General features: G+C 48.0%; 1 protein-coding gene across 2 annotated transcripts; it reads left to right on the top strand.

Annotated features, from left to right (window-relative positions):
- The first annotated feature begins 639 nt into the window (after positions 1-639).
- LOC102016780 (chromosome unknown open reading frame, human C21orf59) lies at positions 640-13,277 on the top strand. Of its 2 annotated transcripts, none has more exons than XM_005375670.2 (7): positions 640-1,077; positions 3,416-3,583; positions 4,908-4,975; positions 8,506-8,664; positions 11,511-11,642; positions 12,527-12,622; positions 12,890-13,277. In XM_005375670.2, the coding sequence occupies exons 1-7, from the start codon at positions 939-941 to the stop codon at positions 12,998-13,000; spliced, it is 873 nt and encodes a 290-aa protein (XP_005375727.1). In that variant the 5' UTR covers positions 640-938; the 3' UTR covers positions 13,001-13,277. The 2 variants fall into 2 exon arrangements, with proteins under 2 accessions (XP_005375727.1, XP_013359659.1); XM_013504205.1 differs by lacking the exon at positions 640-1,077 and adding an exon at positions 1,117-1,488.
- Positions 13,278-21,696: the final 8,419 nt, after the last annotated feature.

Below are 21,696 nucleotides of genomic sequence, written 5' to 3'. Positions count from 1 at the left end.
GGTGGAGGTCCTCCTGCCTCAGCCTCCCAAGTGCTGGGATTGGTGTGGGCCCACCAGGACCAGCTCGTCCATTTATTTCTGTTTTCCTTGTCACACTTGGAGCTATGCTGGCCCGCGCTTCGATGAGAATTGTGGGAGAATACCTCGCTGAATACTTTGGGAAGGGTCGCTTTGGCAACAGCTACTTGGGCTACCCTAAATGTGCGAATTTGACTCAGCCTGCACAAATAAGTACTGGCGCTTGACCTATCCCTTGGATCCTGAAAATAGACCAGCGATGACAGCAGGAAACAGCGATCCAGCGAAGCTCGCCAGTTCCAAATTTCCCCAGACCGGAAGCAAGAAGAAGGCATTTCCGGAAGTGGAGGCCCTGAGCGGCAGAAGCCACAGCTAGACGCTGGGGTTGCTGCGAGGAGACTGCTGCTAACTTGGTTCCTTTGGTTCCCACAAGCCCATTCATTCCCGACCTAGCAACACCGGCCTCAAGTCACCGTCTCCCTGGGGAGAATCTCAGGCCTCAAGAGACTCGATTGTGCAGTCAGCGCGCGCCCCGCTGCGGCGTGTTTGCGTTGCCTAGACAACAGCCACTTCCGGGAGCGGGACTGTGCGACTCCGCTGGGTGCGGATTGCTGCTGAGGCAGCAGTTAAGTATAGGGAGTGGACGGCTGCGCCTCTGAGCGCCTCGGCTTTGCCACCCTCGGGTTCTGACCTAAGCTGGCAGCCCGTCTGACTCTATTTAATCGTTGCCCTGGCATCCACCACTTCCGGGAGCGAGTGCAGTTTCCCCCCAGCTCCGCGGGTGCCGGAGCTCCAGGGTTCCGGCCTGCGGGCGGCAGTTGGTCGGGCGCTGTGTTCGCGGCTGGAGCTGGCCGCGGCCGATTCTGCAGGCCTCGCGTCGCGACCCTTTCGGACGCCTGGACCCGGCCTCCGGAGCCGCCATGGTTCTGCTACACGTGAAGCGGGGCGACGAGAGCCAGTTCCTGCTGCAGGCGCCGGGCGGCACCGAGCTGGAGGAGCTCACGGTGCAGGTGACCCGGCTGTACAACGGGCGGCTCAAGGTGCAGCGGCTGTGCTCAGGTGCGGCGGGGCGTTCGGGGAAGCCGGGCGATCCCGGCTGGAAGTTGGGCCGGAGCGCCGGGGATCTCGGGCTAGGGCCGAGGGGCCGAGTTTGTGAAGATTTGAAAGGACTGACGGCAGCTAAAGGCGAAATGGGACCCTAGGGGGTTTTACAAACCGAACAAGTAGAGGCGGATCTGGCACCCCCAGCTCGGAGCTGGACAGTGGGGGAGGCCGAGAGTGCCCAACTGTCTGAAGCCAGGGTTTGGGGTTCTGTGAATAAGTGCGAGTAGGAGGGAGCCAACAGACTGGGCGTGTGTGGGTGGGAGTGATGCCTGGGTGGGTTTGCAAAGAGTGAGTGACCTACCCCGAGACTTGTAGGGTGAAGCAGTTTCCAGTGGTGAGCCCCTGCCTTTGGGAAGGCCTGCAAAGGTGAGAAGGCTGTGAGAACGCCTTGGCGTCCTTTTCCGTCTCCTTGGTTACACAAGCCCATTGCTCCTGTTACCGTTTGATCGCCCACCTCGGAAAACTCCCTAGAGCACCCCGGGCCAGTAGATGGACGTGCCCGGTCCATATCTACTAGGCCCAGGTGGCTGCTGAGCATTTGAAATGTGGCTAGTGCGACCCAGAAATTGAATTTCTAGTTTTATTTCATTTAAATTAATTTTTTTTTTTTTGGTCTTTTTTTGAGACAGGGTCTCGCTATGCAGTTCAGGCTGACCTTGAGCTCACTTTGTAGCTCAGGCTGGTCTCAAACTCGCAACAATCCCCCTGCCTCAGCCTCCCGAGTGCTGGGATTACAGGCGTGCGTCACCACGCCCGGCTCTTTAATTAAATTTAAAAAGTCACATGTGAATAGTAATGGCGACATTTGGCAGCACAGCTCTAGAACTTAACTTCGTTGTCCAGGTGTGGACTAGGACATTATTACTATGATGTGCTTCTGTAACTATACAGACTATATAATCACTATATAAGTAATGTATGTATATGAGTTATTAATATACAATACGTCAGATAATTAGCTTTAGTAGATTTTTTTCTAATCGTAGTGCTTTTGGCTTTTTGGAGTTTTTAATTTTTAAAATTTTATAAGTACATATTTGAAGTACCTACATCAGCATGGTAGGTACAAATAACGAATCTATTAAAGTCCATAAATATGTGGTTTTTACACCTCTTAAGGGTCATAGTCGGTCCGTGAAACATATGTGACTATTTTATAAATAATTTACATAAATCGGTGAGAAGGATTAAAGGGAACTTATCAAAAATAAGAGAGAGAAGGGCCCTCATTTTCTAGTAGCATTCACCCTGTTCAAATGCATGGCTTTATATTTTTCCCAGTCCACATACATTTACCCTCGAACCAGTCTACATTGAAACCTTGCAAAACTGCCGGCTTTGCGCTGTCCCTCCCTCTCCCTCCCTGGCTTCCTCCCTGTGAAGACACAGTGAGACCTATACGGATACAACTCTGTGGAATCAGTGGTGTGATGGAGTTAGATGCTCTTGTCTCTCTCCCAGTTCACATTTTTTAAGCAACTGGGGGCCGGGGAGCTGGACTCATTCAACCTGGTCTCCCTAAGGACACTGGCAGCTGTAGCAGAAATCAGTGGATTCTCCCTCATCTCTTGAGCCCCACCCCTAGCATTTACAGAATAGTTTGCTCAGTTCATTTCCTCCTCAACTGGTTCCGTTTTCAAATAACATTGAAGATTGAGGCTGTTCTGGAAACAGTAAACTTAAGAAATTACACAGACTCTGCCCTTAATCCTCCCCACTGATTTATAGAAATTATTTATGAAGTCACATAAATTAAGTTTATGCAGCACTCACCTGAATTCAGTGTTACATAGAGTATTAACCTTGTGCTGTGACCAAGCCTCAAATAATGGAATGGGCAGGTAAGGAAGATGGGTCTGCTGGGAACTTCCCTGCCTGCCTCAGGAAACCTGAAATCAAAAATTTCAGGAAACCTGAAATTAAATGAAATCACCTGCCTGTGCCCAGTTGGAAACATTGTATGAATGTGTATTTGGTTTTGGGGATTAATTTTGCACCTTGGGAAATCCAAGCAGCACAACATAGCACAAAGGCTTAGAAACAGGGACTTGGTCCCTGGGCTGCTTGGGACTGGGGCGAGTTCCTAGGCTCTCTGTACTTCAATTGGCTGGGGATGGGCTGGTGACGTTGTCAAGGGTCAGAGGCAGATCTGGTACATAGCTAGTGATGCATAAGTGTTCAATAAAATACGGAGTCCAATGGGCCAGGCTTCTGACCCTCAGGAGCTTGCATTCCAGTGGGTTCTAAGGTGTTGTTTGTGATACATATTATGTAACTTTCCCTTGTTTTTAAGAAATGGAAGAATTAGCAGAGCACGGCATCTTTCTCCCTCCTAATATGCAAGGACTGACTGAGGAGCAGATAGAGGAGCTGAAATTGAAAGACGAATGGGGTGAAAGATGCATGCCCAGTGGGGGCGCAGTATTTACAAAGGATGACATTGGACGAAGGAATGGGCAAGGTAATCAAGCGTTTCTCTTGCAAGCCTGCCTGAGTGTACCGATAGTATGAAAGCAGTTCTTGGGCTGGGGATTTAGCTCAGTGGCACAGCACCTGCCTGGCAAGTGCAAGGTCGTGAATTCGATTCCTGGTACTGGAAGAAAAAAAAAAAGAAAGCAGTTCTTTACGTTAAAAAATTAACCTCAGCATTTCTGTACGAACTTTCCAGAATGAATTAGGTGCATAAGGAAGCTTCGGCCTTCTTGGTCTAAGTCGTAGTGAGCATATAAGTGTATTAGATGAACCATATGAAATTACCATATCTACAGGTCAAAAATGTCTGACTGCTGGCAACTTTGTATGACTTGATCTGATAGGTTTGCCTCTCTCTGGCTGGTACAAATCAATACGTGGTACACCGCTTAACCTACACATAACTGATCACTTAACCCACACCCAAATATCTACTGTGTCCCTATATACCTGTTAGGAGTAGAAGTATTACAATAAGGACTTTACATGCTCAAAGTGTATATATTTTTAAAATATTGAGAATAATAGGGATTACTAGTATTTCCTTTGAATTTTAACCTGGAAATGGTTGATTGTCTTCCACGTCTTTTTATGCCTGAACTCATTCTCAGTCTGAAGAGATTCTCTGCTTTTGGAAGGCATTCCATCAATTTTGTTTTCAGAAGTCTCTTACAAATCAGTTAGCCATTCATTACTCATCTTTAAACTGATGTTCTTAAATTGACCATTTCTCTTCTAATATAATTTCAATGTATAATTAATACTATTGTTTATTAAGAATGTATGGTTTGAACTTGTCTTATTTTTCCTAAATTTGAGAATGTTATCTCCATTGGTTTTGGTTTTAAAATTTCTGGTTATGATATTTTTCCCTTTGTCTAGGGATCAGGAAATGAATGAGTCCTATGCCAAATGCAACCAGTTGCTTGTTTGTAAATAAAGTTTTATTGGAGTGCAGCCACCCGTTCACTGAAGTAAAGCCTGTACTGGCCTTTGTGCCACTGTAGCGAGTTGACTAGCTGCACGGTAGCCTGGGGAGCCTAAAATATTTACTCTCTGGTCTGTGCAGGAAAAGTGTGCTGACCCTGTCCATCCAGGGACACTTAACATCCTCTGCCACTTTGGGTAAAGCTCACGCTGGACCTCGCCTCTCCCGTGGGATCGTAACTGTCCATCGCCAGGTCCTAAATTCCCTGTCCTAGATTCCAGACTACACGCCCTCTGTTCACACATTCCCAGACTCAGGAAAAGGGCATCAGAATCAGAGAACTTTTTAACAAGCTGTCTTTGATTACTCCTCTCTATTTTTATAGCTCCAAATGAAAAAATGAAGCAAGTTATAAAGAAGACTATAGAAGAAGCCAAAGCAATAATATCTAAGGTCAGCTTTTTAAAATGATGCTTTTGAACGCTTGTCTTTTAAAAAATACTAAATTGTGACTTCCAGAATTAACTGTCAACCAGCCTTTCTTCTCTATTCTTTTTTTTTTCCTGCCTTCCAGAGGCAAAAGAAAAGAGCATGTTTGGGGTGGACCCTAGCTTTCCTTCTGTGACAGTTATCCAGATCACCCTACCTAGCAGACAAAAGTTTTTGTTGGCTTGTGCAAATGTAGGTTCGTATTACAGATGTCTTTACAAGGTGTGATCAAAAATATGGTGAATGCTAGTGCTGATTGCCATCCATTCTAAAGGCAGGCTCATAAAACATGGTGTGTCCTCATTTACCGTATTCACTGGATCTGGCACCGTGTAACTTCTTGCTTTTCCTGATGACGAAATTGACCACGGAAGGTAAACATTTTGAATTGATTCAAGACATTCAGATGGCCTTAGCAGCACAGCTGAAGATGTGAAAGAAGACTGCTTCAGAAAGTGCCGAGAACGACGGGATGAGTGTGTTCAAAGCGAGGGAGTGTATTCGGAGGGATTAACGGAAGTGTGTCTTTTACTGTAGTTCTTTTCTAATGTAAACATTCACTGCATTTTTTATTAAATCTGGTAAATTTTTTTTTTGTAAATTACCGTATTTATATAAAAACTATTTCACAGAAGAAGAAACATACGTGATATCATTGACGCATGGATAAGTGCATCAAGTGGAAGATAATTTAAGGGTATTTAAAGAACTGATATTTTTACCTGTTAGATTTATTTATGGATGGATGCTGTTTGTTGCTACCACCCTCCTTTGCAAGTCTTCTGGGTGTAACTGCTGTTTCTTTATTCCTCCTGATTTATTTGGCAAACCTACTACTTCTGAACTTGAAGTTCTTAATGTGTGTATAGCACCCGGAAAGGCCCCTGAAGTCTCGCGGGAAGGAATTCAGTGCCGGCCAACACTTGCCAAATGTACTTGGCCAAAGAACCTTAGTATTAATGGTAACTGCCAGCCTCTTCCTGTCAGCACGTCTCAGAACACAGGCTAGGCATGGTTCTGCCCGCTTTGCTCCACACACGTTTTCTGTAGAGATCCGTCCTACTCCTTTCTTTCCTTTGCCTGCGTGTTCATCAGGGTACTTTACCCTTGACCCTCTTCCTCCCTTAGCAATTTCTTTTCTTTTCCAACTGCTGGTTCCACCCCTCTGCAGGTAACTCTCAGACTTCTGTCCTGTCCCCCTGATGTCTTCCCTAACTCGCAACCCAAATGTCCACCTAGCTCTGAGATGCTCCTCTTCTACCGGGATGTCAACCAGCACGTGAAACACAGGTTCTCTAGGCCTGAAACCCTCCTTTCCCTAACTTCTGTCGTGTCTGTGTTTTGTACATGTGAATAATTGTGTCCTACAAGCTCACCTGTTTCTGTTATCAGAACCACCAGGGACTTAGTCATAGAGAGCGTAATCCTGTCGCCTTCAGGACTTCCCTGTCACCTATGTCGGGGCTGGGGATTTAGCTCAGCGGCACAGTGCCTGCCTGGGAAGCGTGAGGTCGTGAGTTCGATTCCCGGTACCGGGGGAAGAAACAAAACAAAACAAAACAAAAAAACAAACAAAGCCTGTCACCTGTCTTAAGTCCAGTTCTGTACAGTCTGCTCCCAAGAGGCCTTCTAAGCCCACCTCCTTGTTTCGTTTCCACAGCCATTTTATTTAAAGTCCCTGAGAGCCTTTTGCATTCCAACAGCAGCAATTGTCCTGTATTTCTCTTCGGTTCTGACACTAAGGACCCAGTTAGCAAAAACCCCACAAGTTAAGGGCAAAGCTATTCACTTCTAACACTTAGCTACCTGGAGTTACTATCAGAACCCACAGTCAAAGGGCAGAGTCACCAACGAGACCAGTCTGTGCCCTGCTCTCCCAGTGCCCTGCTCTCCAAGCTAGTAATTCATTAGAATGACTAATAGAGGTCGCTGAAGGAGCTGTACTCATGCTTGTGGGTTTATTATAAAGGACGCAGTCTAGAAACAGCCAGATGGGAGAGATGTGTGGGGTAAGGGCGGAAGAAAAAGGGGATGCAGAGCTGTGGTGTTGGAATCCACATGAGTTACCCAGCCAGGAAGCTCTGCTGAGCCTTGAGGCCGAGAATTTTTACCAGCATTTTGTTACATAGGTCTCATTAAGTTATGGGCCACATGATTGAGCTTAATCTCTCACTGCCCTCCCTTCCCTGGAGGTTGAAGGCGAGAATGAGGCTCACAGTTCCCACGCTCTGACCACGTGCCTGGTTTTCCTGGCACAGCCAGCCTTTTCCTTGAAACTGTCTGCCACAGTCCCCATTTTTTTGGTTGTTGCTGTGACAAGACACCGGCAGCTGAATACTTTATTTGAAAAGAGAGATTTATTTAACTCCCGGATTTGGAGGCGGAAAGTCCAAGATCAAGTGGTTCCGGGGCTGGGGATTTAGCTCAGTGGCACAGCACCTGCTTGGCAAGCGCCAGGTCCTGAGTTCAATTCCTGGTACCAGAAAAAAAAAACCAGAAACCAAGATCAAGTGGTTCCTTCTGTGTGGCCTGTGGTGAGAACCTCGGGGGATATCACCGCGCGGCAGAAAAGGCTGCAGAGCTGTGGTGGGGGAGCTCACTCTGTACACCCCCACTCACAAGAGCTATCCGTGTCCCACAAGGACTTCCAAGGCTGGCACCTGGTGACGTAATCACCTCCTTCTAGCCCACTCTGGCAGATTCTGCCATTGCTTAACATTGCCACACCACGGCCTGGGCTTCCAGTCCTCACCATGGATTGTATTAGCACAAACTCAGGTGGGGTGAAAAGGGGCTTGTTATAAATAACAAAAGATTCTCCTCTCAGTGATTCCAAGCGTTTTTGAAGCTCTGTGCCAGACGCCAGGGAAAAGACCAGATACATTCTTTATTAAATCACACTTTGCTCTGAAATCTTCAGAGCCTAACTGCTGTCCCCCACCTAGGTCTGCTCTACACCCACTGCAAGATGACTCTTGCAGCATCACTGCTCCCCAGAAAAGCCACTTGCTGTCTGTCACCTAACAGAGTAAACGCAAACTCAGCCTGGCTTCTACTCACCATTGGAAACAAACGCCATCTGCCCCCGGGGCTGCCTCCTGCCTGCCCTCAGAGGAGCAGGGACAGCTGGTGCCTGCCCCTCGCGCCTCTGCTTGCCTTGAAGCACACTGCTCCCATCTCCAGCTTTTCAGTTCCTTGCGTGGAAGGCTCGCCGAGCTGGCCTCTCCCTCTGCAGCATTTCCTTGTCCTCCCCAGCCTGTGCTGCTAGATTTGCATCTTTGTTCCCCGCGCAGTACTCCTCTCTTATGCTGCTCAGAGTCTGCTTGATGATCTAGACCACGGGGTACTTGGCTCAGTCCTTGAAGTAGATGGTAGTCACTTCAGGGCCAAGAACTATGTGATTCCGTTTTGTTACTCTGACGTACACGAACTTGGTCAGCACTCGTTCAGAGGATTGCCCACTTTGTAGATAATGATGTCTCATCCACTTTCAGAAACAAGTGGAAGCCGGTGTCTGTGTTACCATGGAGATGGTGAAAGATGCCTTGGACCAGCTTCGAGGGGCAGTGATGATTGTTTATCCCATGGGGTTGCCACCATATGATCCCATCCGGATGGAATTTGAAGATAAAGAAGATCTGTCAGGAACTCAGGTATGTGGGTGGGTGAGTTCCCCAAAGCCCTTCAGGTTGGATTCCTCTTAAGGAAGGCTTGTGTCACACAGCTTTCCTTGCCATGCCATGCTTCAGAGCAGAGCTCTGAATTCAGGAGTTCCAGAAAGGGTGACACACATGGCTGGGGTGTTTGGCCTACATGTAGAGAGGAAGGAGAAAGTGTGTGAGGCTGCCCATGTATGAAACACGTTTTTATTTTCATTGGTTGCTAGGAAACCAGGAACCTGATGTGTGCTTATTTCTACCCAAATGTATTGGCCCCTGTCTTAACCTCTTTCCTGTTGCTAAAATGCAATACCTGACACCTACAACTTAGAGGAGAGGTTTATTTTAATGCATGGTTTCAGTCCATAATTGTCTGGTGCCAAGGCACAAACAGGATGGCCACAGGGCATGGCAAATGAAAAGGCTCAGCCCATGGCAGCCAGGAAGCAGAGAGAGAAATGAGGAGTCGGGGACAGGAATCCACCCTTCCACGCTCCCTCAGCCATTTGATCCACCTCCACCCAGGCCCCCACCTCTTAACAGCAAGTCAGGGGTAGCACCTCCCTATCTGGTCACCTTCCAAACAAATGGAACATCTGGAGGATATTTTAGATTTAAACCATAACGTTCTGCCCCAGCCCCCAAAGACTCATGTCTAGTTCAATATTCAAGAGTCATCAAAGTCTTAGCAATCCCAACTGTGTTGAAAAGTCCAAGTCCAAAGTCTCCTCTGAGACTCAAGGCAAACTCTTAGCTATGAGCCAGTCAGAAAGTTAAGTTTTTCCAACATACAATGCCACAGGATAAACATGGCTATTCTCAAAGAGAGGAATAGAATGGAAAGGAATGGGACCAAGGAAGACTGAAACTTAGCAAGGTAAACAGTAAATCCTGTCACTCCGTGTGCAGCACCTGAGGTGGGTTATGGTAAGATGTGAGCTCCAGAGAGCTTACACATTTCTGCCCCTATAGCATTGCCAGTTGCAGCCCTCTTGGCCTCTCTTTTATGGTGGCTCTGCTCACTGCCTGTAGCTTTCCTCAAATGGTCCACGTTCCTGCCATTCTCCAACTTCTGGGGTCTCCACTGCACTTTCTTCTTCATTCATGGCTTCATGCACTGCCCTCTTAGGCACACTGCCTGGCCTCCCAAGCTTTCTGAAATTGGGGTGGAAGCTTCCATGACCCTGTAACTTGTATTCTGCATGCCTGTAAAACCAGTACCACATGGATGACACCAGTGTTTGCCACCTCCTCAGGCAGTAGCCAGGCTTCCTTGCATCACAGCTGTAGGGCCCTCTGAGTTTCTGGATTGTTGAGTACACTAAAGTGAATCATAGGAAACCAACTCCCTAGGCAGCCTTTCTCCAAAAACTTCCCAGCTCTCTTCAAATGAAAGCCTACAGTTTTGGACCTTTGAGCCTCTGAAGGGTGGAGTCCTGCTGAGTCCTGAAATGTCTGTAAGCTACCATTCCTGTTGTCCTGATATAAAGTATTTAACATCTTGTAGTTCTTATCCTCTCAGCAACTCTGCTCTCCTGTATCCCAACTTTGTAGGCACTTCTTTTCTGATGAAACTGGAAACTTTCACACAGCTTCTTGCTCTTAATTTTCACTGTAGATCTAGCTAAAAGTAGTCATCAGAACCTGTACAATAATCTGAACATTGGGCTCCTTTGAAATTTCTTCCACCAGATTAATTTATCCACCACCCTTAATTTCAGTCTCCTGCAGAGTCTCAGGTTGTGAGTAAAATGAAAACAAATTTTCTGCCATGGTGAAACACATAGCCTGTAGTCCAACTGTCAAGGGGGTCCTTGTTCCTAAAGGTCCTGAGCCTGATTATTGTCTGCTTTTCTGTGAGCATTCTTTTTTTTCCAAGCTCAGATCAAATTCTCCCATCAACCTCAGCTCACAGCATCCTAGGACTTTGCTAGCTGACATCTCCAAACCTTTCCAAACTGCCCCACAAACCAGTTCCAAAGGCTCTGAGCCTCATGGTCAGGTATAGTCATAGCAAAGATTCTCAGTACCGAAATCTGTCCTAGTCACTTTTCCATTGCTGGGACACAATACTCAGCGTCCACAAGGAGAGGTTTGTTTTGGCTTACAGTTTTTGTCCATAGTCAGCTGGCTCCAAGGCAGAGGATGGCAGAGAGGCATAGGGGAAGAAAAGGTGCTCAACCCATGGCAGCCAGGAAACGGAAAAAAGAGAGAAACCAGGGACAAGAATCCACCCTACCCGTTCACACTGCCTGCAGCACACCTCCTAACAACAAGCTGTGTGTCCCCTGGTCCAGTCACCTTCCACACTCATAAGATGTCTGGGGGACATTTTAGATCTAAACTGTAACAGCCCCTCTGCATGCGATTTTGTGTTCCAGCCTCACCCCTTGCTTCGTGCTGTGCCTTTACTCTTGGTTTCCGTTTTCCTTTGGTTATTTTCATTGATTGCTGTGCTTCTGGGCAGCACGTGTTTCTCTCAGCCACCTTGGCAAACAGCCCCAGGACACCTTCATTCCCACACCCAGCAGGATTCCAGTGCTCTCAGTGGCGGTCGCCTCATTCCATCCAAGGGACCTTACATTATGGATAATGGTGCAGAGGAGATAGGACGCTAAGCCTGTGCTCCAAAGTTAACCGAGTCTGTGCTCCAGGATGAGTTGAAACGAACTGGAACAGCATGGAAAACAGCAAGGACTTTGAGTGGGTGGGGAGTAGAGGGAGGCATGGAAGGGAGAGCAGGCCGCCAGAAACCTGTCCCCTGCTGGGAAGGCCACCGGCCATGCTCTGTGACCACCATTCTTACTATCCCTGAAGTCGGTTCTTATGCTTGGCCCCAGGCAGGACTCAGCGTCATTAAAGAATCAGAGGCACAGCTGTGGTGGGCAGCCAAGGAGCTGAGAAGAACAAAGAAGCTTTCAGACTATGTGGGGAAAAATGAAAAAACGAAAATTATCGTCAAGATTCAGCAAGTATGCATTCTTCCTTAACACGTTAGTGCTTTTGGCTTGGTTGCTTGCTTTTTGCAGTACTGGGGTTAGAATTCAGGTCTTGAGTGTGCTGGGCCCAATGATCTAGCACTGAGCTGCACCCTCAGCCCCACACGTCTATATTTTTATTTTATCTTCAACCCAGTGGAAATTTACAGTGACTCTGGATGCTGTAAACTACTCATGCCAATACTTTAATGCTGTAGGCTCAGGCTAAAAGTAAAACTGTCCTCTCTTTATGCACCAACAAAAACTGGAAGAAAATGTGGCTCAATAAGCAATATCTGGAATTTGTTTTAATTCATGGGGGAGGCAGAACTTGTCATGTTAATTTTAATCTCAGAAGCAGCTATGAGTAAATAAAAATATTTTTTTAAGTGAGCCATGCAGCCCAGAGCACAGCTTCAAGCTTTTTCACACTGGCAGTGCTCTGCCAATGAAGAGGAAGGGCTAGAGGACTTGCGAGGACGTTACACAGGGCTTCCTACGTGGAAGGCTGCCCTGGTGTTATGAGTGCTCCTTAGTCATTACTGGGTAATTCGGGGGAACAAGGCGCACCGCCCCGCCCTGTCTCAGAACCTATGGCTGTGAGTGTCCTCCTGTCCCACTAGCCCTGCAGTGGCTGCCTTGGGAATGTCCATGACAGAGGTGGCACTTTGCAACCTCTGGTCTTCATCCACTTGATGTCCAGAGAAAGGACACTGCTCAGTTCCAAGGGTCCCATTGGTATGCACTTCGGATCATCGGGCCATTGGATAAGGACGACCCAGCTGTCTTGAGCAGCCCCAGAGGCAGTCGTAAAGCCTCTGCTGTAACTTCTTGGCTTTGCCTCAGTCCGTAATTTCCTCTTGCCCTCATCTTTTCAGCGGGGACAGGGAGCACCGGCCCGGGAACCTATCATCAGCAGCGAGGACCAGAAGCAGCTGATGCTGTATTTTCACAGGAGACAGGAGGAGCTCAAGGTAGCTCTCGGGCGGTGGTAGGTTTCCTAGAGCTGGCGCCCAGGGAGTGCACCCTAAGTCTCACCCCAGGGCTGGGAGCGCAGGCGCGGGGATCTGCAGGATGTCAGGGGAGGGCTTTCCGGAGCTCCCCGGCTGTCCCCAGCGAGGACTGGAATTGCGCTGCTCTGGGGGCGCAGGCAGGGGCAGTTGGCCACGAAGTTTTTCCTTCAGTGTCTGTGTGCATAATGCCATCCTAAAGTGCTTCCTGAGGAAAACATTTCTTTCCAGAAATTGGAAGAAAATGACGATGACTCCTGTCTAAATTCTCCGTGGGCCGACAACACTGCTTTGAAGCGGCATTTTCACGGGGTAAAAGACATAAAGTGGAGACCAAGATGAACCGGCTGACGAAGATTTCAAAACTCCTAGGACACTTTCCTTATACGCAACATAGTTAAAATAATAAAAAGGACACCCAGCACCCTCTATAAGAGGTGTGGAAATTTCTATTTTCCTAGTTTTTTTTTTGGTTTGATTTTTTAAAATAATAGTTATTCACTGTTTTAGAATTTAATAATATCCTCCAAAGAAAATGCCCAAACTATTTTTGTTTTAGGATGGCTGTGTAGTGTCTCAAGGTTTTCTTTGATAAAACATTAAAGATTAATTCCAACCATTTTTTTCTTCCCGATTTCTTTTTTCCTGTTTCACGGCGACTGCTGTGTGGAGGGCTGGGAGCGCTTTTCCTCCACCGCAATCCGGGTCTGATGTGGAACTTGACCATCGGCGGCCACTAGAGGCCGCCAGCTACGCGCTTGTCCTGTGCGTTCCTCCCTTTAGCGGAACTAAATGAAGCTAAATGCTCGATCTTGTTTGGGAGTTATGGGGACCCGCGATTCAGAGTCCCACCGCAGCCAGGCAGCTCCCAGCCTCCAAGATGAAGTTCACCTCCTGGTTGGTGCTTCTCTGGTCTTGCCTGTCGGAGGAAAGGCCACGTGGGATGAAAGTTGTTAACCAGGTTGGTCTGACTCCTTGGGAACAGATTATGCAGTAATTTCTCAACTAGACCCCGGTAAAGGGCAGCTCTCAGTGCCCTGAGTTTTGCATCCCTGGGGCCTGACCATCCGTAGACGGGGTTCGCCCGACACCTTTTTGTCCTCTGCAGATCATACTGCAACACGTCCCCACAAACCATTCAGCCGGCCTGTGGGCCCTGACTCCTGAGCAGGTGAACTCCCGGCAGGCTGCCCGCCAAAGCTGGCAGTGGCCTGGAACTTCACCGTGCTTGTTTTTTGGCCTCTGGGATGTACGGTTCTGCTGGTTCCCGGAAGCAGCGTGCTCCAGAGGGAAAGTGAAGCGCCTGGGTATTTCCCTGCGCCCGCCTTCCTGCGCCATTCCCCCCGCCCGGCCCAAGCTTCCCACCTCCGCCACTGGAGCAAGTGCAGGCGGCCTGAGGCCAGCGTCCCAGGTCTGGTCCTGCTGTGCAGGTGCTGGGGTCCAGTCGCTTGCCCCCTCCGCTGGTCTCCATGGGTCAGAGGGAGTAAAATAACACAACAGCAAGACTTGCTGAGACTCGGCTCCCCACGGAGGCTGTAGCAGCATGAGCCCGAACCCCAGCACAGATGCTTCTCCCAGGTCCTTTGGCCACTTGCTTACCCTTCCTTCCCCCTCCCCTTCTTACCCTGCTCCCAGTTATGGGGTTTCTTGGAGCAGCTGTCCCAGAGCCGGTTCCCACAGTGTTTTCTAAGTGGGTTCTAGCTGGGTATGCATAGTTATGTCTCATTTTTTGGATTTGTGGTCAAATTTTATAAAGCAAATTTGCACGTATTTTCTCTTTTACTTGGGTTGTAATTTTTAATGCCACCCTGAGAAGGTTTTGGACTCGGCTGACACAACGCTAACTGTACAAACCTCTGGTTTTATTTGAGGTATATTCTAATTTTGTCAGTGTATAGTTTATGTGCCTAAGAAGTGCGAAGAAAGATCATCAACACACACGACCACTGTGTCTTCTGTGGATCCGCCCTTTCGTGTCATTAGGAATTCACAGTGACTCAGTTCAAGTGGCCACGACAGTGACCCTGCTGCTTTGTATAATTAATGGAACTTAATAACTGGAGCCGCTGACTTCTCAGCAAAGAACTTTCTACAGTTCTGGCATTACATTCCACTGCTTTGCTGAACACACAATCCCCTGGCCCCTGGCCCTGCCTTTACCTGAGCACCAAGTATTCAGGGGCAGGTGCTCTTTGCTTACCATGCTGCATGTGAATTCACTTTGCAGCCACCCTCTGACTCTCCAAGGTTGCATGGCTAAGGATGGGACAGCTGGGGACCAGGCCCAGGACTGCCGAGAAGTCAGCTTATGAGCAGAAGTCACAGACTGTCACTTAGCTCACGTATGTGGTCTTGGTGGTATTTTTTCATTGTTTTTAATCTCGTGTGACTAGGTCAGTCACAAGAGGAAGTGCGGCGGCTGTTACTATGTGTGGTGCCCCTGTGGGTCTGAGATTGGGTCCTTTGACCTGACTTTCCTTCGCACTGGGTTATTTCGCAGAGCCTAAGAATGCAAGTCATAAAATTTGACACCGCCTAAAGTGCTTTCAATGAACACTGACAGCGCTGAGTAGTATTTCTGTCACATGATTACTTGGCAACTCTGCTGCAAAGAATGTGCCATCAACCTTGAAATTAAGCGCCACATCTTGCGAGCTCAGAAACCTGGGAGTGGGGAGTCCCCAGCCCCGCAGAATTCCTGTCCAAGGCCTCAGCAACTGCCCTTTCAGAGAGGCGATGAGAGAGGTCGGCTGGCGCCCTTGTCACAAGACCCTGGGAAATGCCACTCCACAGTGCTGCGAGCTCAAGGAGAGATGCGGCCGACTCCCTGGAAAAGTTCAGTGGCAGATGCGACCTGGTAGTGGTGATTCAGAAGCACTCTACCTACGTTTTTGCATTTTTACCTCCTCAGAGCCAAATGAGGAAGAAACTACTATTGTTATTACTTCACAAGTGAGGGAGACAAAGTCTGGAAAGGTTAAACTGCCCATGCTGAAGCGTCCCGTCCTGTCTGTGTTCTGCTCACACCTAGCGCAGGCTCTGACCCACAGCCGATGAGTGGTGCGGAGGGCTCAGTCGCGGACTAGCTGAGCTCCAACCTAGCGTGGGCAGAGGCAGCCCTTGGTGATGTTAACGTCTGGGCCAGCAGTGCCACGACTGTGGGTTCTAAGGGCCCACTTTGCTTGGTGTCGTGGTCCATTGTGACTGATGTAACAGCATGCCGCGGACAGGCCTTCTGCACACGGGCATTTATTTCTCTGTTTTAGTGGCTGGGAGTCCCAGATCAAGGTGCCAGCCAGGCAGACTTGGTGTCTGGTGGGGGGAAGCTTCCTGCTTCACAGACAGCTATCTTTTTCCCTGTCCTCACGCGGCAGAAGGGATAAGGGAGCTTTCTCAGGCCTCTTTTGTGAGGGCGCTAATCTCTTTCATGAAAGCGCTACTCTCCTGACCAACTCACCTTCCAGTGCCTCACGTCCTGATCCCTCACCTTGGAGGTTAGATTTCAACGTGAGAATGGAGGGGCTCAAACACTCAGACCACAGCAGCCTCCCCACCACTGCAAGGAGGAAAACACGCCGTCTCCCCACCTCCACCCCCACTGCCTTTCAAAATCAGCGCTTGATTCAGCCCTAAACACCCAAAAACATCAAAGAATGTGTCCGGGATTAGGTCCTCCCGCTTCTGGCCATCGCAGGCAGGTCATGGGATTCCAGGTCACTCCAGCGCGCCTCGGAGGTCGGCGGATGGGCAGATTCCCAGACGAAGCCCTGCCCGCCACCACTCCTTAGATGGAAGTCTATGATAGTTGGAAGCAGGAGAGCAACAGCTGTGGCTGTCTTGCTAGTCCAGTAATGAGACAGCATCCCTATGACATGCAGCGTGCAGAGCACCAGGGAGGCCATTCGAAGTTTTACAACCAAATATTTGATCTTATAGCTGGCTGTGCCCAGGGGCAGCGTTGCTTGGCAGTGATATAGCCATAGTTTTGTCCCTGCATTTCTCTGTCTCTGTCTATCTGTCTACGTCTCTGTCTGTCTGTCTCTGTCTCCATCTCTCTCTCTCTCTCTCTCTCTCATGTGGGGTGTGTGTGTGTATGTGTGTGTGTGTGAGACAGAGAGAGAGAGAGAGAGATACTGGAGCTTGAACCCAGGGCTTTCACCCTGAGCTACTCCCCTACCCTTTTATTTTTTATTGTGAGACAGGGTCTCACTAAGTGGCCCATCAAACTTTCCCTTCTCCTTCCCCAGCCTCCCAGAGTGCTGGGATTGCAGGCATGCACCACCACAATCAGTTTAACCCTCTCTGTACCTGCAACACCAGCTCACGTGACGGAAACATATTCTAGATTTCTCCTTGGCTCCCTGAGACAGGCCAGTGTCTAGTGGGTGCAGGTTTGAGGATCGTGACAGTGGCACTTGGTCCTCCATTTCAACACCGTAAAGCAAGGTGAGGGCCTGCATGAGGGACATGGGAGATGTAACTCTGGGGTCTAAATGTCTGTGGGCTCCTCACCTCCCTCCCTGCATGCCGACTCCCCTTGTCCCCTGTTCAAAACAAAGCAGGCAGATACACTATCAGCATTCTTGAGAGTTCTCATTTCTTGTTATCTTATTTGCATGTTGCTGGAATGGATCTTATAGGTGCTGAGCAAAATATAAAATGTACTCCAACCTTGCTCCCAGCATCCTCTGTCATAGCTTCATCCCTTTGGATTGCATAGGTCAAAGGAAGGGAGATTCAAAAATAAGGGCAAAATCAGAGGCTCCAAACTGAGTTTGACTACCCTCCTCACAAAATGAACTCCACTCACTAGAACAGATGTTCAGCATTTTTTGAAACTGTTTCCAGCCCCCAGCACTCTTCCCATTTTTTTTTTTTTTTAAAAAAAACAAGGTCTCACTATGTAGTTCAGGCTGGCCTTGAACTCACTGTGTAGCCCAGGCTGGCCTCAAATTCATAGTGATCTTCCTGCTTCAGCCTCCTGCGTGCTGGGATTACAGGGGTGTGCTACCATACCTGGTCACGCTTGACATTTCTACAGGTAGTTTGCACTCAACTGCAGACAGAGTTTTCTGGGTGTTGGAGCTCTTGATTTTTCCTTAGGAAGTAAATATGATTTCAGCAACTGGATAGAATTCTAATAGATGTGTTAAAGGAACTCACAGGCTGGCACACACATCTAGAATATAAATTTAATTTGACTCAAACTGTTCAACGATATTGGAAAATTCTCCATGCACTGAGATGGAGGAAAAGAAAGGAAATTTTACCTGAATTAAAGTTTTTTTAATGGGAAAGAGACAGAATTTCAGAGAATGTGAACGTCTCATTCTCTCATTCCTTTAAAAATAAACTTAGGGACTGAGTGTGCCTCTGTCAAATTTTTCTGTTGAAGTCCTAACCTTCACTCAGGATGCGACCAAATTTGGCACAGGTTCTTTGAAGAAGTAATTAAGGTTCAATGAGGTCATGGGGTGGGGGTGGTAATCCAGTTTGACCAGTGTCCTTGTAAGAGGAAGAATCAGCTGGCTGTGGTGGCGCAAGCCCGTAACCCCAGCACTCTGGGAGGCTGAGGCAGAAGGATCACAAGTTTGAGGCCAGTTTGGGCAATTAGTGAGACCTTGTCTGTAAATAAAAATGGAAAAGGTCTGAGGATGTAGCTCAGTACCAAGGCCCTGGATTCAATGCCCAGGGCCACCAAAGATTAAAAAAAAAAAGAAGTGAAAAAAAAGGAGGAAGAGGAAGAAGGGGAAGAGGATGCAGACAGAAGAATTATCCCAGGGACACACAGAAGAAAGACCAGAGGAGAGCACCGCAAGGAGCGGGCCACCTCCGGATCAGAGGCCACAGGAAAAACCAAACCACCCGTGCTGCGATCGGGCTTCCAGAACTGTGAGAAAGTAAGCGTCTATACCTCCTGTCTGTGGCAGTTTGTTAATTCAGCCTTCACAATCTAAGACCCAAAGTGAGGAGATGGACATTTTTCCTTTTTTTACAAGTGGACTCCTTTCCTTAGGATGCCTCAGAACCTTCCAACATAGTAAATATCATTTTTTTCTCAAAGAAGAAAACACCAGAACACAGATTCAATCAATGTCAGAAAGCTCAGCTTCCCGGTTTTCGCCCGGCTCCCACTTGGTAAAGCCGGGAGCCAGGTGCTTTCCCACGTCCCAGGTGCCCACTCCTGAAATCCCCTGCGCTGTTTGTTGATGCGTCTGTCTCCTTGGATGGACTGTGAGCTCCTGGAAGCCGCTGTTTCAGGCTTTCCCCCCACTGTTTCAGGCACCTCCCCAGGCTTCCTGAAGAACACCAGGCAGCTGGCACTAAGGACAAGTGAAAATACAGTGCCCTCTGCTGTGCTTCTACTCATTAGGAAAGAGAGAGGGCAGGGCTAGAGTTGCACGGCTCAATCCGGGGCCAGCCTGCAGCTTGTGGTAGGGACAGGTTTCCATGATCCCAGTTGCTGGAATCTTGGCTTTGCCTGAAGAATGCTCCTGCATCCACACACGCTGAGGTCGTGGGATTGCCTGGCACAGGGTGGCTCAGTACCACTGACAGTGCACAATGGAATGCCCCTCTGTGATCGAGGGGTGTGTGTCCTTGTCACAATCCACTCAGGGACCTGGAGGAAGCCCCCCAGTGGAAGGCAGTCTTCCAAGACCAGGGAAGCAATCCTATGATCAGATTTTCATCCTCGGGGAGGAGCGAGGCAGAGTGCAGGAAATTCTGTCTTTATGCAGAGCACACTGTGATCAATCACTGATTTTTTAATTTTTAAGGAAAACATTTCGGGGGTCAGCAACGTTGTAATAAACTAGAGCCGCTCAGTGAACTGGGACATGCAGATTTACGGGTTTTTTCTGTTCCTGGAGGCCTTGATCTAGGGCAGTGTTTTTCAGAAGGACCATAGACATTTTCTTGAAAATGTCAAACAGGAAGAGACATGTCTCTTGGACTCTTCCCGCTGAGTATGGTGAGCCAGGGCATGTGTATGTCTACACAGCTGCACCCCAAAACTGCATCCTGTACCTGGACAGAGTCTGGGGAACTGGGTGCATGCTGCCCCATGCTGACCCAGCAGTGTCCTTTCCTCACCTCACATGTGCTGCAGTGCGATTGATCCTTTAGGACAGTGATCTGCAACCTGCTGGCCACCAGGGGCCACTTCTGGGGAAGACAATTTTTTCCATAGACTGGGGTGGGGGGCAGTGGAGGACTCAAGTGCATTACATTTATTGTGCACTTTGTTTCTATTATTATTACCTTAGATTCTCAAGGAGCACAGAACCTAGATCCCTCGAAAGCACTGTTTGTAGGAGTCGAGTTCCTATGAGAACTGAATGCCTCCCTGATCCGACAGGAGGTGGAGCACAAGCAGTAATGGGAAACACTGGGAACAGCTGCACATACAGAGGAAGCTTCACTCACTGGCTCACCACTCATCCCCTGCAGTGCAGCTTGGTTCCTAACAGGCCACAGACTGGTATCTGCCCATGGCTCAGGGGTTGGGGACCCCTGCTTTAAAGCTTTCCTCATCTACTTGGCCTCTCTTTCTGCCATAATCCACTTTTGTTGCTGTAACAAAATGCCCAGGACTGGGTAATTTATAAAGAATAGGAGTTTACTGAGCTCATGGTTCTGGAAGCTGGGAGGTCTGGAGTATGATGCAACTTCTGCCTGGCATCCAGGGAAGACCTTCACGCTACATCACACCATGGCAGGGCCATCCCACAGTGAGGCAGAGCAAGCTGCTTGCCTGAGTCTTTTCTTACAAAGCCACTAATGCCGTCACAGTGTGGCCCCATTCTCACGGTAGTGACTTCACCTAGTCTGAATTACCTCCCAAAGGTCCCGCCTCCAAATACCATCCACATATAACCATGGGGTTGTACGAACTCCAAGGAGTCACACTGAAACCATAGTGCACCCTCGCTAGCCACAGACCCCTTTACAGGCCCAGCGGCCCCTCTGGCCCCCTACTAGAACCTGCAGCCTGAGAGTTCCTGCTGAGGGAGACCAGCCACGACCCAGCAAGACACAGGAGCTACATTTACTTTTGATCAAAACTCTCTTGTTAGGTTTTACTTCATTTTCTAAACACCTACTTCAAGTGGCCTTTAACTATAACAATAATATGCAGTGAATTTAGAAAATTTAGGGAAAAAGAATATTAAAAATAATTCAAATTTCAACCTCCAGGAAGAGCTACTGTTAAAGTTTTATGATGAAATTGATATATGACATGAAAATACACACATAAGAAATTTATGATGAACCACAAGAACCTACCACTCAACTTCAAAATTTATCAGTTTTGCTATGTTGTTTCATGTATCTTCCCACTGCCCTTCTACAAAAGTCTTTTAAGAAATTTCTAATCGGGGCTGGGAGATGTAGCTCAGTGGTAGAGCATTTACTTAGCATGTGTGAGGGCCTGGGTTCCATCCCCAGCACCACAAAAAAGAGAGGAGGAAGAGGAGGATGATGAAGGAGAAGAAGGAGACTAAATAATGAAGGGAAGGAGGGAGGAAGGGAGCTACAGCAGTTCCCAGACATCATTTCACAGCAACAAATTCCAAAAGTCCTACACAAAGAAGATTGCTCAGCCTAGCACAAGAGACAGGCCTGTCATCTAGGTCTTCCTGAACCTCTGGCATTGACCTTTCTTCTTAAAATACAATACAGCAAGGTGACAATAATAAAACATGTGACTGCCTCCCTCTAGCAGTAGTTTCTTTTCCTTAACAATGAAGAATTTTTATTGGTACATGTTCGCAACATAATATTTAAATTCATTTTAGAGAGTTCATTGGTACAGATATAAAACACATCTTGGTCATTTTCCATCCTCTCCACCTCATCAGCCCCTCCTCCCTTTCCCTCATTCCCTTCCCCATCTCCACAAAGTCTGGCTTTATTTTACTCTTTAATTTATTTATATTTTCGGTTTCTCTTATAAGAGAAACTATGTGATACTTAACTTTCTGTGTCTGGCTTATTTCCCTTAATATTATAGTAAAATTCATATATATATATCA

The sequence above is a fragment of the Chinchilla lanigera genome, unplaced genomic scaffold (genome assembly GCF_000276665.1).
Source record: "Chinchilla lanigera isolate Chin_1 unplaced genomic scaffold, ChiLan1.0 scaffold00006, whole genome shotgun sequence".
Taxonomy (NCBI): Eukaryota; Metazoa; Chordata; class Mammalia; order Rodentia; family Chinchillidae; genus Chinchilla; species Chinchilla lanigera.
This window is presented reverse-complemented; position numbering and strand designations above follow the sequence as displayed.

Excerpts from the sequence above, each read along its gene's own strand:
- LOC102016780 (XM_005375670.2), top strand. The coding sequence starts at position 939 with ATGGTTCTGCTACACGTGAAGCGGGGCGACGAGAGCCAGTTCCTGCTG. Across the intron at positions 1,078-3,415 it reads GGTGCAGCGGCTGTGCTCAG|AAATGGAAGAATTAGCAGAG; the intron begins GTGCGGCGGGGC and ends CTTGTTTTTAAG. Across the intron at positions 4,976-8,505 it reads CCAAAGCAATAATATCTAAG|AAACAAGTGGAAGCCGGTGT; the intron begins GTCAGCTTTTTA and ends ATCCACTTTCAG.